At 42.1% G+C, this 15,539-nt stretch overlaps 1 protein-coding gene across 5 annotated transcripts in view; it reads right to left on the minus strand.

Annotated features, from left to right (window-relative positions):
- The window catches only part of SLC7A6 (solute carrier family 7 member 6), a 46,787-nt gene that overhangs the window by 15,925 nt on the left and 15,323 nt on the right, over positions 1 to 15,539 (minus strand). For all 5 annotated transcript variants that reach the window (XM_050922714.1, XM_050922711.1, XM_050922715.1 and 2 more), the window contains 3 exons: positions 13,595 to 13,720; positions 11,200 to 11,344; positions 8,099 to 8,222 (listed from right to left, as the gene is read on the minus strand). In XM_050922714.1, the coding sequence (XP_050778671.1) occupies positions 8,099 to 8,222; positions 11,200 to 11,344; positions 13,595 to 13,720 (395 nt within the window). The remainder of the gene's footprint in view (positions 1 to 8,098; positions 8,223 to 11,199; positions 11,345 to 13,594; positions 13,721 to 15,539) is intronic.

The following is a 15,539-nucleotide window of genomic DNA, read 5'->3' on the forward strand; positions in this document are numbered from 1 at the left end:
AGAGGCAATACATTTGGAGAACAACTTGAGTCAGTAAGCAACTTCTTCATGACACTGTTTCTGCAGATACAGTTAGACTAGAAAACAGTGACAAGCCTCAACAAGAAGGCAGAGTAGGAATAACTGAAATGATAGTGAAGACACAGCTCTCCTGAAGGCAACCTAGTCTGAAGTGACTCAGTATTGGGAAACAAGAGAAAATATGCTTTGTGAAGGCATGAATAAAACTTCAGGTAGCAGCATTGCAAATCTCAACAACCAACACATGACAAATAGATACTGCAGAAGTTATTGCTCCCCTGGTGAAAAGGGCTGTAGGTCCTTCTGGTACAATAAGCACATTGTATCTGAAAGCAGTGACCCATTACTGCCTCTAATGATAAGTCCTTAAATTAACAGGTGCAGAAGAAGATGCCTTCCTCCCAAACTGGTCTTTTTGGAAGATATCAACACAACCAAAGAAAGTGGGCTGGATGCTAGCTGGCAAAAGTCAATCAGGCTCCCAGTTTTCTACTGCAAGGGAAGCTGGCAGTGACAGGCTTAAACACCCAATAACAGTTATAGCCAAATGCAGATGATGGGCCTAGAAAAGTAATCATAATGGAAAGGGGACTTCAGAAATTGTAAACCCAAAAGGATAACTGCTAGCATACACTGTCTTTCCCTTCTGGACCCTCCCCCAGATCCATGTTCCCATTTAATAGGAGATAAAAGCAGCTCTGAAAAAAGCATGTCTATTCCAGGGATCTCAGCACATTGTTATATGCCCCATCAACCTTAGACTCATAGGACCAGACGCAAAGATTCTGCATAAGTAAACATCTTCACTCTTCCACATCCAAGGGGAAGGCCATATGGCTCCTGGAAAGAGGAGAGGGCAAAGGACTGTTTTGTTTACTTTGCAAATTATTGTTGCCCTGGAAGGGGAATACTGACTTGAAAGGGGGGGGGGGGGGAGAGAATCCCTAAACTACCCAAGCATGAAAGAAAACTGGGACAGATGTTTGTCATTTGAGCCATGGCCACACCTAGCAAAGAGGCAGTAAGCTGAAATGCTTACAGCCACTATGCTTCCTTTTCTTAGAAGCAGACACAGCACCACAAATTCTTAGAGGACCTGGCTGCTCTACTCACAAGCAAGAACCCAAAGACTCTCTAATGGATGCAATAACGTCTACAGTTGGGCTCAAACCCAAAGAGCCATCCAGCACCATCCAACTATTCAGACCTGTTAGATCAAAGGACTTCTTGGGCATACGTGATAACTACATAGCCATATCCCTAACCTGACCTCTTTCCCCCATCTGTCAAATCAGAAAGAATCTAACCATTAGACAGAGTCCAAATAACAAAAATAAGGAAAATATTACTAGATAAATACGTACAATATTATACTACCTAACCCAACACCGATTCTGATACAGGGAGAGTACTGGGTTCTGCGTCCAAGGGGCAGTTGGGTGCTTTTTTAGTACCTCTGAAATAGATTCCATCACTGCGTGGGAGAGGGGATCTGTAGACACAGTGTCATGAAGGAGAAAACCAAGTATATACTTAGAATTATGAAGTCAGATAAGACCCTGAACCTGGAATAAAATGCCGGCCATATACTGAATGGAAAGATGTTATGACTAGCACATGTGCACACTGTAGACAGCAGAGTCCCAAATCAATTGGTAGAAACTAAAAACACTCTAACAATTAGATATTTACTGGCAGGGAAAGGTGACGTAGAAGTTCACAACCACTGTCTAAAAGGTGTGTGGGTGCTGCTGCACCCCCTGGCTTGAAGTAGTAAAAACAACCCAAATACATGGTTTCCGCCTTCAGCACCCCCACTATAAAAATTGTTCCAGCACCACTGAAGAGGTATGCTCATTCTGTAGAGTAATAATTAGTTTGTACATGTATAAATGAACAGTAGCAAGGACTCCAGTACATAACAACTGAAGCTGAAATGGAAGACCAGAGTTGAAACCATATCTGTGCCCTGGTCTACGCTATGCATTTAAACCGATTTTAGCAGTGTTAAACCGATTTAACGCCGCACCCGTCCACACTACGAGGCCCTTTATATCGATATAAAGGGCTCTTTACATCGGTTTCTGTACTCCTCCCCGACGAGAGAAGTAGCGCTAAAATCGATATTACCATATTGGATTAGGGTTAGTGTGTCCGCAAATCGACTGTATTGGCCTCCGGGTGGTATCCCACAGTGCACCACTGTGACCACTTTGGACAGCAGTCTGAACTCGGATGCACTGGCCAGGTATCCAGGAAAAGCCCCGCGAACTTTTGAATTTCATTTCCTGTTTGGCCAGCGTGGAGCTGTGATCAGCACAGGTGACCACACAGAGCTCATCAGCACAGGTAGCAATGCAGTCTCCTGAGAATCGAAAAGAGCTCCAGCATGGACCGCACAGGAGGTACTGGATCTGATCGCTATATGGGGAGAGGATTCAGTGCTAACAGAACTCAGTTCCAAAAGACGAAATGAAAAAATATTTGAAAAAAACTTTCCAAGGCTATGATGGCCAAAGGCCACACCAGAGACTCAGTGCAGTGCAGAGTGAAAGTTAAGGAGCTCAGACAAGCCTACCAGAAAACCAAAGCAGCAAACGGAAGGTCCGGGTCAGGGCTGAAAACATGCCGCTTCTACGCTGAGCTGCATGCAATTTTAGGGGGCTGCGCCACCACTACCCCACCCCTGTCCGTGGATTCCGAGGTGGGGGTTGTAATCTCAACCATGGCTGAGGATTCTGCGGAGGAGGAGGAGGACGACCTTGCAGCGAGCGCACAGCACTCCGTTAGCCCCAACAGCCAGGAGCTTTTTGTGACCCAGATGGAATTACCCTCCCAGCCCTCCCAAGCCACTAGCCCAGACAGTGAAGCCATGGAAGCGACCTCTGATGAGTGTGCTTTGTAAATATAAAACATGGTTTAAAAGCAAGCGTTTTTTAATGATTGATTTGCCATGAGGGCTTGGGATGCATTCGCGGCCAGTAAAGTTACTGGGAAGTTTGTTAACATGTCTGGGGATGGAGCGGAAATCTTCCAGGGACATCTCCATGAAGCGCTCCTGGAGGTACTCCAAAAGCCTTTGCAGAAGGTTTCTGGGCAAGGCAGCCTTTGTCCTACCATGGTGGACGGAACCTTTACTACGCCATGCATGTTGCAAGTAATCGGGTATCACTGCATGACAAAGCATAGCTGCGTATGGTCCTGGTGATTGCTGGCATTCAAGAAACATCCGTTCTTTATCTCGCTCTGTTATCCTCAGCAGAGTGATATAGTTCATGGTAACCTGGTTGAAATTCAGGAATTTAATTAAGGGGACAGAGATGGCCATTTTCCTACTGGGCTGTTGCTTAAAAGAAATCCTTCCTTGCACGTAGCCAAGCGGGGAGAGGGGAGGACGGATAGTGCTAAGCTTTTTTGCGTTTGGCTAGCAGGAATCGTCCCAGCTACCAGCCACGCGGTGTGGGGTGGAAAGGGGGGTGATTAGCAGTGATCTTCCATGATACCAGCCATGCGGTGTGGGGAGGGGTAAAACAATCATCCTAGAGAATTGGATGGGGGGGTTGGCTTCTGTTGCTACATGTTAACAGGAAAGAAGCATCAGAGGGCACTGTGTATATGAAGGCTGGAGAAGCCGAAAGACAATGGCTTACAATGGCCGCATGCAAGCCGAATTCTGATGCCCGGACCTGCGTCTGTGAGATCTGTAACACCAGAGCCGCAAGCACTCAATATTAAGATGCAAAATGCCACCTTGTAGTGAAATCACACGTGCTATGTAAGGTGAAGTGTTGTTCACTGTTAAAGAGTTTAACCATTGTTCTGTAAAATGTATCTTTTTAAATACTTCTCTCCCTTTTTTCCCTCCCTCATGCAGCTGCACATTTTTCAAGCCTCCCTACTCCATCCCGAAGGCTCTCTCAGACAAGGCGGAGGAAATGTTCTCGGAAATCATGGAAGTAACCCGCAATGAAAGAGCTCATCTGAATGACTGGAAGGACGTGGTAGCAAAGTACAGGAAAGATGCCAGTGAACGTGAGGAGAGGAGGGACCAATGTGAGGATAGGAGGGATGAACGTGAGGATAGGAGAGACGCTCAAGATGAGAGGTGGCGGCAGGAAGATCAGAGGTGTAGGCAGGAAGATCAGCGGTGGCGGGATGCAACGCTGGAGCTGCTGCGTGATCAAACTGATATCCTCCGACTTCTGGAAGAGCAGCGGGGTCACAGAGTGCCGCTGCAGCCCTTGTGTAACAATCCTCACCACTCACCATGTTCCATATCTTCCACACCCAGACGTGTACGAACGTGTGGGGGAAGGCTTCGTGCACCCGCCCACTCCACCCCAGTGGACAGTCCAACCAGAAGGTTGTCATTACACTGAAATGTATTTAATGGCCTTTTCCTTCCCTCCGATGCTCCTCCCAAACCACACCTGGGATACCTTGTCAGTTCTCTGCCTCTTTTTATAATTACTTTTTAATAACGAATACATGATTTTTAAATGATAGAGGCTTTATTTCCTTAAGCAAGCTGTAATCGAAAGGGGAGGGTGGGTTGCTTACAGGGAAGGAGTCAATAAAGGTGGGGCGCTCATGAAGGGGAAACAAACACAGCAGTCACACCATACCCTGGCCCGTGATGAAACTCGTTTTCAAAGCTTCTCTGATGCGCACCACTTCCTGGTGTGCTCTTCTAATCGCCCTGTTGTCTGGCTGCGCGTAATCAGCGGCCAGGTGATTTGCCTCAGCCTCCCACCCCGCCATAAAGGTCTCCCCCTTACTCTCACAGAGATTGTGGAGCACACAGCAAGCAGCAATAACAAAGGGGACATTGGTTTGGCTGAGGTCTGAGCAAGTGAGTAATGTGCGCCAGTGCAACTTTAAACGGCCAAATGCACATTCTACCACCATCCTGCATTTGCTCAGCCTGTAGTTGAACAGCTCCTGACCACTGTCCAGGCTGTCTGTGTATGGCTTCATAAGCCATGGCATCAAGGGGTAGGTTGGGTCACCCAGGATAACGACAGGCATTTCAACATCCCCAACTGTTATTTTCTGGTCTGGCAAGTAATTCCCTTGCTGCAGCAGTTTAAACAGAGCAGTGCTTCTGAAGACGCGAGCGTCATGAACCCTTCCTGGCCATCCCACGTGGATGTTGGTGAAACGTCCCTTGTGATCCACCAGTGCTTGCAGCACCATGGAAAAGTACCCCTTGCGGTTTATGTACTGGGTGCCCTGGTGCTCCGGTGCCAAGATAGGGATATGGGTTCCATCTATCGCCACCCCACAGTTAGGGAATCCCATTGCAGCAAAGCCATCCACTATGACCTGCACGTTTCCCAGAGTCACAACCTTTCGTAGCAGCAGCTTAATGATTGCTTTGGCTACTTGCATCACAGCAGCCCCCACAGTAGATTTTCCCACTCCAAATTGATTCCCGACTGACTGGTAGCTGTCTGGCACTGCAAGCTTCCAGAGGGCTATTGCCACTCCCTTCTCCACTGTGAAGGCTGCTCTCATCTTGGTATTATGGCGTTTCAGGGCAGGGGAAAGCAAGTCACAAAGTTCCATGAAAGTGCCCTTATGCATGCGAAAGTTTCGCAGCCACTGGGAATCGTCCCACACCTGCAAAACTATGCGGTCCCACCAGTTGTGCTTGTTTCCTGGGCCTAAAATCGGCGTTCAAGGCTAGAACCTGCCTCATTACCAGCAGGATCTCCAAAGTGCAGGGGCCCGCGGTTTGAGATAATTCTGTGTCCTCATCACTCTCGTCGCCATGCTGCCGTAGCTGCCGCCTCCTCCTCCCCTGGCTTTGCAGGTCCCGGTTCAGCATAGACTGCACGAGAATGCGCGAGGTGTTTACAACGTCCACTATTGCGGTATTGATCTGAGCAGGGTCCATGCTTGCTGTGCTATGGCGTTTGCACGGTTCACCCAGGAAAAAAGGCGCAAAATGATTGTCTGCTGCTTTCACGAAAGGAGGGGTGAGGCTGTACCCAGAACCACCCGCGACAATGATTTTTGCCCCATCAGGCACTGGGCTCTCAACCCAGAATTCCAAGGGGCGGGTGAGACTGCAGGAACTATGGGATAGCTACAGGATAGCTAGCCACAGTGCAATGCTCCAGAAATCGACGCTAGCCTCGGACCATGGACGCACACCGTCGAATTAATGTGCTTAGTGTGGCCGCGTGCACTCGACTTTATAAAACCGGTTTATGTAAAATCGGAATAATCCCGTAGTGTAGATGTACCCTGTGACAGTTTGCAAGCAACATTTGACAAATGAGGTGTATTTAGGATTGGCAAACTCCCTTGAGAAAAACTGCAGAGCTATAAACCTCAAAAAAAAGATCTTATATCAGGGATTAGGATGGGGAGAAAGGACAAATTTGCCAGACACTAACACATGGACTAAGTCTAGTAACCAGAGACTGACATCATATATGAAAGGAGGAATGCTTCATCAATTAGGTCTAAAGCTATACTCTGCTGAAGCCACTCCTTCAGCTCCCAGTTACTGAGAAGAGCAAGTATAGTGGATTCCCACACCAAGACGCCATGTTTGGATCCAGCCTCTGACTAGTATGTGTCAGATTTGAAGCCCTCCCATTCCAACTTTGGCTGCTGAAAAGGGAAACTGGTCTTTTTTCCTTCACCCCAAAGCCTCCTGACTGACGACAATGGGGAAAGCGACTATTCCCAGCTTCAATGTTTCAGGGCCTTCTCCCCACCGTGAACAGCACCGATGACTACCTTGGATACTCTTCACAATGTTCCTAAGTAGTGGCAGAGTGAGATGAACATTAGCAGTTTCACTGCTGCTCTGTATACAATCACTGCATATGGTTAGGATAACTTTTACGCCAGAATCAAAACTTTCCTTTGTCTACAGTGTGTCTGAATGTGCAATGCATTAGAAAGGAAACCCTAACCTGCCCAGTCTTGAGTATCACCGTTGCATATAAAATGCAGATATTTTTACATTCAGTAAATCACTGAATCGAGATCTACTAAATCAAATATAGATGAGTAGAAATGGAAACTACTTAGTGGGTTCTTTTCAAAAGAAATACTGTGAAAATAGAATTAGAATCCAACTTCCAAGTCAGAATTAAAAGACACTATACCATTTTACACTGTACCATTTTCCAGGCCAATGGGGGCTGTGAGAAGCAACATGGGCCGAGCCACCTCTTCCTGCAGCTCCCATTGGCCTGGAATGGTGAACCGCGGGCAGGGGGAGCTGCAAATCGGCCAAACCTGCAGACGCTGCAGGTAAACAAACTGGCCTGCCAGCGGCTTTCCGTGACGGGCCATGGGCCACAATTTGCCAATCCCAGATATAGAGCATATATTGTATCTGTAAGACATTATATTATGGAGAATAGGTGAATTACTGAATAAAACTTAGGGTACTTTAAAAAAAACCCACACACAAACGAGCATCCAATCCTCCAAATTCAATATCTTTCCCCTCCACACACTTTTGTACTTCTGTTTTACAGGAGAATTGTAGGAACTAATGTAATTTTAGTAGGGCGAGGAAACAATGAGTGATAAAACTTAGTTAGAGAGAATTGTACAAATATTAGCACAGCTAAATTGCAACATCTCTATTTGCAAACAGATAAAGCTACTTCACACTGAAGACATTAACTAGTGACTCAGTACAACATTTTTCAAACACATTTCAAGTTATTAAAGAAGATAGCATAAGAATGACTAAAATCATGCTAAGTATTAATGATTCCTGTTATTATTCTTTACATACCTCAAGGAGCAAACACCTAGTCAGAATCTTTTCGAAATATGCCAGTGGCTTGGATTAGGTGCTGGTTTTAAATAAGACTACTATTAAGTTAAAATAAACCAATACACAGTATGCTCATTCACAATATTTGTGTTTAAGACTAGATTTAAATATTTAGGATAAATAATTCAATTGGTCTCCCCTTCTAGATTTAGGGAAATATAAATGGCACAGGAAAGGACATGAGAAACCAGGGACTTTACCTACAACGTAAAGTAGTAAATCTATCCCTAAAATATGAAGCAGTATGGTATATATTTGACTTACCACCGCCACAGCATCACTAGAAAGAACAGCATGAATATCCAACACCGTATAGTAAGCTATGTTGGTCAAAATATAGATAACCGTCACAATGGGCATAGAAACTGCAATAGCCAGTGGCAGATTCCTGATGAGACATAAAACAGCAAATAGGCTTGGGAAAATTCTAGGGTTTTTTAAAAAGATATCACTTCAACAGATATCAATATTTATTTTTAAGCATTTTAAAACTATTTACATGTCTACAGTTGTGCAAAATTATGGGTTAATTTTTTTTCCCTATTTTTAAATAGATTTAAATTTTCACAGTTGCAGAAAATTATGGGGGAAGTCAGACAATAATTAGACTAAAAACACTGAATACAGATTCAAAAAGTTAATGCTTTATAACCGTTAAAACACAAACTGTCAACATCGCATGTCAAAGTAATATCCTTAAATGAAACTCTAATAAGATCTAAGTAGCATTTTTCTTACTTTGCCTATCTGTCAATGTCAGATGTCAATGGAAATATCTAAGTTATTTAGAGCTAGACTAGACAGAAACATTTATCAAATGTAATCAAACTGAATGCAAGTTCTTCCTCTTTCAAAAACTCCTGTCAAAACAAAACTAAGTTTTGAAAAAATTGTCACTGGTTCAAGGTGGCAAAGCCAGCAAACTGGATCAATTCTTAGAGAGTGATAAAACTCCAAGTCAGCCTTTTGCATTTATTGGATTTAATATTTTGAACAGTCATTTACCTTTTAAAAAATAATTTAGCATAGAATAAGGATTTTTTCCATTACTGACTTAAATGACATTAAAAAGGTATTCAACACCATTGCTATGTCATCACTATCATAAAGCCAAACTGCTGTGGCAAAATGTCAGTGCAAAACAAAGTAATTAAAAACTCTTTAAAAGATAACTAACAGACCATGATTCTTGGGACTGTTCTCCTAGAGAGTGACTAATGCAACACTCGTGGTTCAAAGATCTGAGCATCGTACTGGTTAGCAGCTGAGATCCATCCAGAGAGCAATTACTTACTTCAAATACCAGTTTAAGCTACCATTTAATGATGTGAAACAAGAACAAAAGGAAAGTGCCAGCTCCGCAGAGAAGAAAGGAGAGAAAATGCAGAATATATTATAACTATGTTCTTCTCAGCAATAGCAATAAATTTTCATTGCACCAAAGATTAACCAATATAATTATATCCCACTACATTCTTGGCGAACAAGAAACACAAAGCTCATTCCTGAAATATAAATTACTAATAGACATTTAGTAATAATCTAGTACCCCAGTGCAGTGGGGTGGCTGCCCCATATGGGCAGAAGCAGGATTAAAGCAGACTTGGGGAGACTGCGCAGAACCCAGCCAATTAGAAGAGGGCTTATTGAGCCAGCCAATAGGGAGAAGGCTTAGTGGAGCAGCCAATCAGGATCAGGCTGGCCCATATAAGAAGGGCTGCTGAGCAGAATAGAGGCAGTCTCTCTTGGGAGGAGGACCAGCTGTCCTGTAGGAGCGTTGAGAGAGACAGCAGCACGACAGAGCAGTGCTGGGCAGGATCAGGGGAGCAAGAGGGAGCTCCAACCTGATGGCTGCCCGACTGAGGCCGATACAAGGACAGAGAAGGTGCTAGGGCTGTGGGGAAGTGGTCCAGGGAAACAGATGGTGGAGTAGGAGGCAGGGCAGTATGTGGCTGCTTGCTATGAGTCCCTGGTCCAGGACAAGGAGCCTGAAGTACCCACTGTAATGGATCTGTGGATCTTAGCATGAAGAAGAAATGCAGACATGTCACCTAATGAAACAAAAAAAACTGGAATGGCTCTTCAAGGGCATTAATCTTCAAGAAATAAAAAGCCCAGAGACCTTTTCACATGTAATTGTGGACTAGAACTTTCACAGGACAAGCATAAGACAGGATGATTATGGAAAAATTCTATCATACTCAAAAGGAATTTCAGGAGAGCAAAACACTTCCTTATTCTTTTGAGCATTAGTATAATATGGGCGACTAGAACGTGAAGCTTGCTTTTTGAGTGAGAGTCACTGCCAGGAATAAAGCCTGCTGCATTAGAAACTTGAGCTTATGAACAACAAATTGATGTAAAGGAGGTTTCATCATCTTAATTAAATGTTCCTAGCAGAAAGCTTGTTTTTACATGAAATCCAATAGAAAAAAGTTACTTAATTGTTAACACAGCAGAATATTATCTTTAAGAGGAAGGTGGAAAGATATTGCAATAGCACTCAAAAGGGAGTTTTTAAAATAAATGGTCTCTGCCAACAGATGCAGAAAGACAACTAACGTAAGCACAGTGTTAAATCTCTTATGGGTAGGTGTACAACACTCACTAGCAAAGCAGTTAAAAAGAGACACTGTCAGCCTGAAATCTAGTCAGTTAAGAGATGGTTGCTAATTGTCATTTTGCAACAACAATTCTTAAAGAAAATGTCTCTCTCTTTTGCTGTGTGAAAGCTCAAACAGGGCAAACTGACTAATAATGCATAAAGCAAGCCAGCTGGGGAAAAGAGGAAACCTCTCTCTCTCTCATATCTTTCAGCTATAGCAATCTTAGCTGTTACTTGTAATAGGTAAAGATTGTCAGACAGATGTGAATTTTACATTAACCATTTCTGTTTAAAGACTGAGCTACACAATTAACTGACTTGTCAGGCGCACATTTGCAGCATTCACCTGTGTGTGGGGATTATGTTTTGAGACTTTGAAACTGTCATGGCAATTGCACAAATAAAAACATTGTGTGCACCACTTACACTGCAATATTGAAGTCTATTTGTAAAGAACTATCCATGATACATAACTGCAAAGTAACGATTGCTAATCAACTAGTATGCTGTAGTCATCAAGGCTTCCTTACTTTGAAAGTGTTTCAGCCGTTAATAAACCTTACACTTAATAATCCTGTGTTGGTGATCCAGTATAAAGTTGTGAGAGTTGTGTATCCATAGAGAGTAGTTCTACCATAATCAAATTCCTTGTCAGCTCAGAACACATTTCAGTGAAAAACAGTCACTACCTTAGTGACTTAAGAACTGTCTAGGTTTAATGAAATAACATCTTTCCTTTAAAAAAGAAAGGATCCTTTACCTTTCTGGGTTTTTGATTTCTTCTGTTACAAAATTAAGGGTATCCCATCCTGAGTAAGAGAACAGGGCAGAATACAGTGCAAGAGAAATGTCTCCTAGGTCCCAAGAAGATCCCTCAAAGGAATTCTGAAAGTGTCCTGAATGTCCTGTGTGTTGGGGGAGAAATACATACATACATTGTTGTATGACAGTAAGTAAAAATGTTTTTTAGTTTGATATACAAAGTTGCAAAACAAGCCAAGAACTAGGAATTCTGACGTTCTCAAGATCACTCACTGACCCATCCTTCCATTCTGCCTGTTACTGCCTTGAGAATAAGCAGGGCACTTAATTTTGTAAAAAGTCTACTCTATGGAGAACTCAGAAAGCATTATTATTATGCAATAAATACCTGACCTGTTCACAGTAACAGCAGAGACAGAACTGAAGGACAGTGAAGTACAGGCTTGTAACCCAAAATACAGTTCAATCATAGTTGTAACAGCGTTGGCAGTATCTTTTCAGCGCAAGCCAATGAATACCAAATGAAATGGTACAATTCTATGGGTCATACCATCTCTGAAATTCTGAACCACTTCGCTTGTGTGTGTCAAAACTAAGCCTTTTGGGGTGGTTGGGTTGTTTGTCTGTTTTTTGGGAGGGTGGGGGGAGTCAGCGATTACTCTCTTTCAAAAATGCACACAGATTTATAAAATCAGTCATTTATCCAAATGGATAAATATCTGTATCTAAATTTTGTTAAAGTTCTGATTTATTTTATGAGTTATAGATACTTCATAGGTCCAGACAACTATCCCTTACATTGTAAACATTTAAGTGCATACAAAAAGATGTGATGAGTCAATGAATATGTGCATTTTAAGAGGTAGACTAATTTAGTTTAAGTATCAAAAGGGCCAAATTGAGAGCAATTAAGAGAACATAAAATCAAATTAAATAATAGTTGGGAGAAAATCTTCCTAAGTACACTTAAGTCTTGTGTTCTATCAATACTGTTGCAACTAATATCACCCTTCAACTTAGAGTGAGCTTTTTCCAACATGTGCTGACATTGTCAGCACAGTGGCAATACGATAGCAATATAAACAGTTTATAATATTGACTACAGGAAGGCAAGTTACTATCTTGTTCATTCTAATGCCCAAATATATAGCTACAGTTCTAAACGCCTTGTACTTTTTACAGCAATATGTTGCTATGTGAAGGGTGGGAAAAGCAATTTATAAGGCATTGCCAAGGTTGACCAGCTTAAATATTTGAGTCCTTTAAATGTGTCACTGCATCTCTCTCCTCCTCAGTATCTTGGATGACACTGAGAAAGATGGAGCAACAGCCAAGTTAGGAGGAGGGAAGAAGGTAGGCAGCATCCAGGATGTTAGTGGTAAACATATTAAGGTCAGTGGAGCAGCTGATGGTACAGCAGTGTTTTGTACTGAAGAAGTGACACATTGTGCAACAGCGCTCATATGGGCATGTTTCGTTCCATACTGGCCCAAGAATAAGGAAAGAACAAGGGCTACAGTCTCTCAACAGTAACTTCACTCTAAACACAGAAAGTATAATTTAGACTAAGGACACATTTTTCATATAATTTAAAATTGGATTGTGTACTTTTTTAAGCCAACATAGAAAGCTTCCAAAACACACAGGAGTAAAACTCAAAAAAAAAAAAAGTTTGATGGAAAACAACTTTAAACTAAAATATTCTGACTAATAAGAAAAAGAACCAGAAATAAAACTATTTAATGCTGAACAATAAAGGAGAAGTCAGGAACAAAGCAAACTGGGCTGATGCTCCTTCTATAGATGCAGTAGTCACCTTCAGAGGCACATATCTAAGTGTATAGCTCCTTTCAAATGGCTTTGAGTCCATTCAGCTTCACAGACAGCTATCTGTGAAGGCATACTTCAGAAGAGAGGTATTGCAATTTTACAATTTTGTGTAATTGCACATTTTATCCAAAATCTAGATTACAAAAAGCTTAGATTGAGGTTCACTGAACCTAACAATATGATAGTAAGATTTGTTTACTAGATGTTGGAGAGATCATATTTCTCTATTCATATTGTATTTTGCAAGTTCTGCATGTTGCTGCTTGCTCTTTCATTCCAATACCATTCCAAACTAGAAGGTGTAAAATTGCTTAGGTGTGTTATTCCAATTCAAGTATGATCTTCATTCACAACATTGGCCAAGTTGTTAATATCTGGATGGATATGTTGGACCTTATTGCTTAATAGAGATAGCTGGTATTATATAAATATAAATTTAACATGAAAGATTAATTTAAAAATACTGTTTTGCAGCTACTATGGATATTCCTAATGAAAACCAAACTGATTATTCCCCAGCCTTATTGATACACACCAACCTATAATGAGTTTTATACGCTTACCCTGGCATAGTTTAACAATTCCTGTTATGATGATAACAATAAGGGCAATGACTTTAGCATACGTGAATACATCCTGCACCCTTGTTCCCCATTTAACATAGGCACAATTTATAAATGTTAGAAGACCTAGGAGACAAAAAAAGGAAGATGAAAATGAAGTTATGCATGATCTTTGTTAAGCACAGATTTTAATTACTGTCCATGTCAGTGTATATAGATGCTAAATTTAAACTATGCTAAAATAAGCTTAAGAGCCTGGGAAAATTAAACTAAGCAACGTTTACTGGTACTCACAACATATTGTCTTACTATTATGCATTGCTTAATTTATGACAAAAGAACAAGAGTGGGGAACATCAATTCTAAAGACATATTTGATTCTTTTTGCCAAGGACAGGAAGAAAGACCCTCCACCACATGTCAGACCTGCTGGGCCTGTTCCCATTTTCCTGGTTTACTCCTCATTCTTGAGGCTCCGTTCTGCAACTATCATTCAAGTCAAAGGCAGCAGAGAATTTCCTCCCATTTTATATTTTACAATAATGTTCTGGTTCACCTCAAAACTCCTTTAGACAGATGCAAAAAATGGTAAGTTAATTATTTTGCCCTTTTCTTGGGAGCCTGAAGATTAGTTCAACATCCAAGATAATTTCACAGGTTTTATAGTCTTTAAAATGTGAAATTTGGAAAGCTGAAAATGGACATTGATAATTCTCTTGAGATCAATTGCACTTTTTAAGACAGTTGAAAAAGACAAGGTTAGAACAGATCTGACCAATTAGCAGGGTAAGCTTCACAGATAAGGCAACATTTGACTGATGGGAACATTTTTTAATTAAAACTGGTGTTAGTGTGATGAAAATTAGAAATAAGGAGACACCTTGGGGAACACAAATTCACATTCCTGTATAACAGTATTTTAAGATTGGTTCTTCAAAGAGTTGAGCCCCTCTGGCTATATACAATGTATTCTTTTACTTAAATTATGTAGAGGTTACCAATTTATTTTACTTCAGTATTAGCTGTTTACAGACTGCTCAATTCTAGATGACACTTTACAACATAAAGGCACATAATATTTGGATCACATTAAGTAATGTTGTGTAATCTGAGGATATTTCCCAAACAGCTCAATAACAACCCTATTTGACAACTTTAAAATAATTTGAAAACATTCAGTTCTGTCTCTTTGGGAACACACTCCCTCCCACCCCTTGTGAAATTAAAGGAAGATTTCTAATCTCACAAGTATTCCAGCTAATTGTGGCTGGCTAAGCAGCAGTTCTGCACAAAAGGACCTGGAGATTACAGTGGACAAGGAGCTGGATATGAGTCAGCAGCGTGCCCTTGTTGTCAAGAAGGCCAACAGCATATTGGACTGTATTAGTAGGAGCATTGCCGGCAGATTGAGGGAAGCGATTATTCCCCTCTACTCGGCACTGATGAGGCCACACCTGGAATACTGAGTCCAGTTTTAGTCCCCCCACTACAGAAGGGATATGGACAAATTGGAGAGAGAGAGAGTCCAGTAGAGGGCAATGAAAATGATCAGGGGGCTGGGGCACATGACTTACGAGGAGGGAACTGGGGTTATTTAGTCTACAGAAGAGAAGAGTGAGGGGAGAATTGATAACAGCCTTCAACTACCTGAAGGGGGGTTCCAAAGAGGATGGAGCTCAGCTGTTTCCACTGGAGGAAAATGACTGAACAAGGAGCAATGGTCTCAAGTTGCAGTGGGGAAGGTCTAGGTTGGAACACTATTTCATTAGGAGAGTGGTGAAGCACTGAAATGGGTTTCCTAGGGAGGTGGTGGAATCTCCATCCTTAGAGGTTTTAAGGCCCGGCTTGACAAAGCCCTGGCTGGGATGATTTACTTGGGGACTGGTCCTGCTCTGAGCAGGAGGTTGGACTACATGACTTCCTGAGGTCCCTTCCAGCCCTGATA

The sequence above is a fragment of the Gopherus flavomarginatus genome, chromosome 14 (genome assembly GCF_025201925.1).
Source record: "Gopherus flavomarginatus isolate rGopFla2 chromosome 14, rGopFla2.mat.asm, whole genome shotgun sequence".
NCBI classification, from domain to species: Eukaryota; Metazoa; Chordata; order Testudines; family Testudinidae; genus Gopherus; species Gopherus flavomarginatus.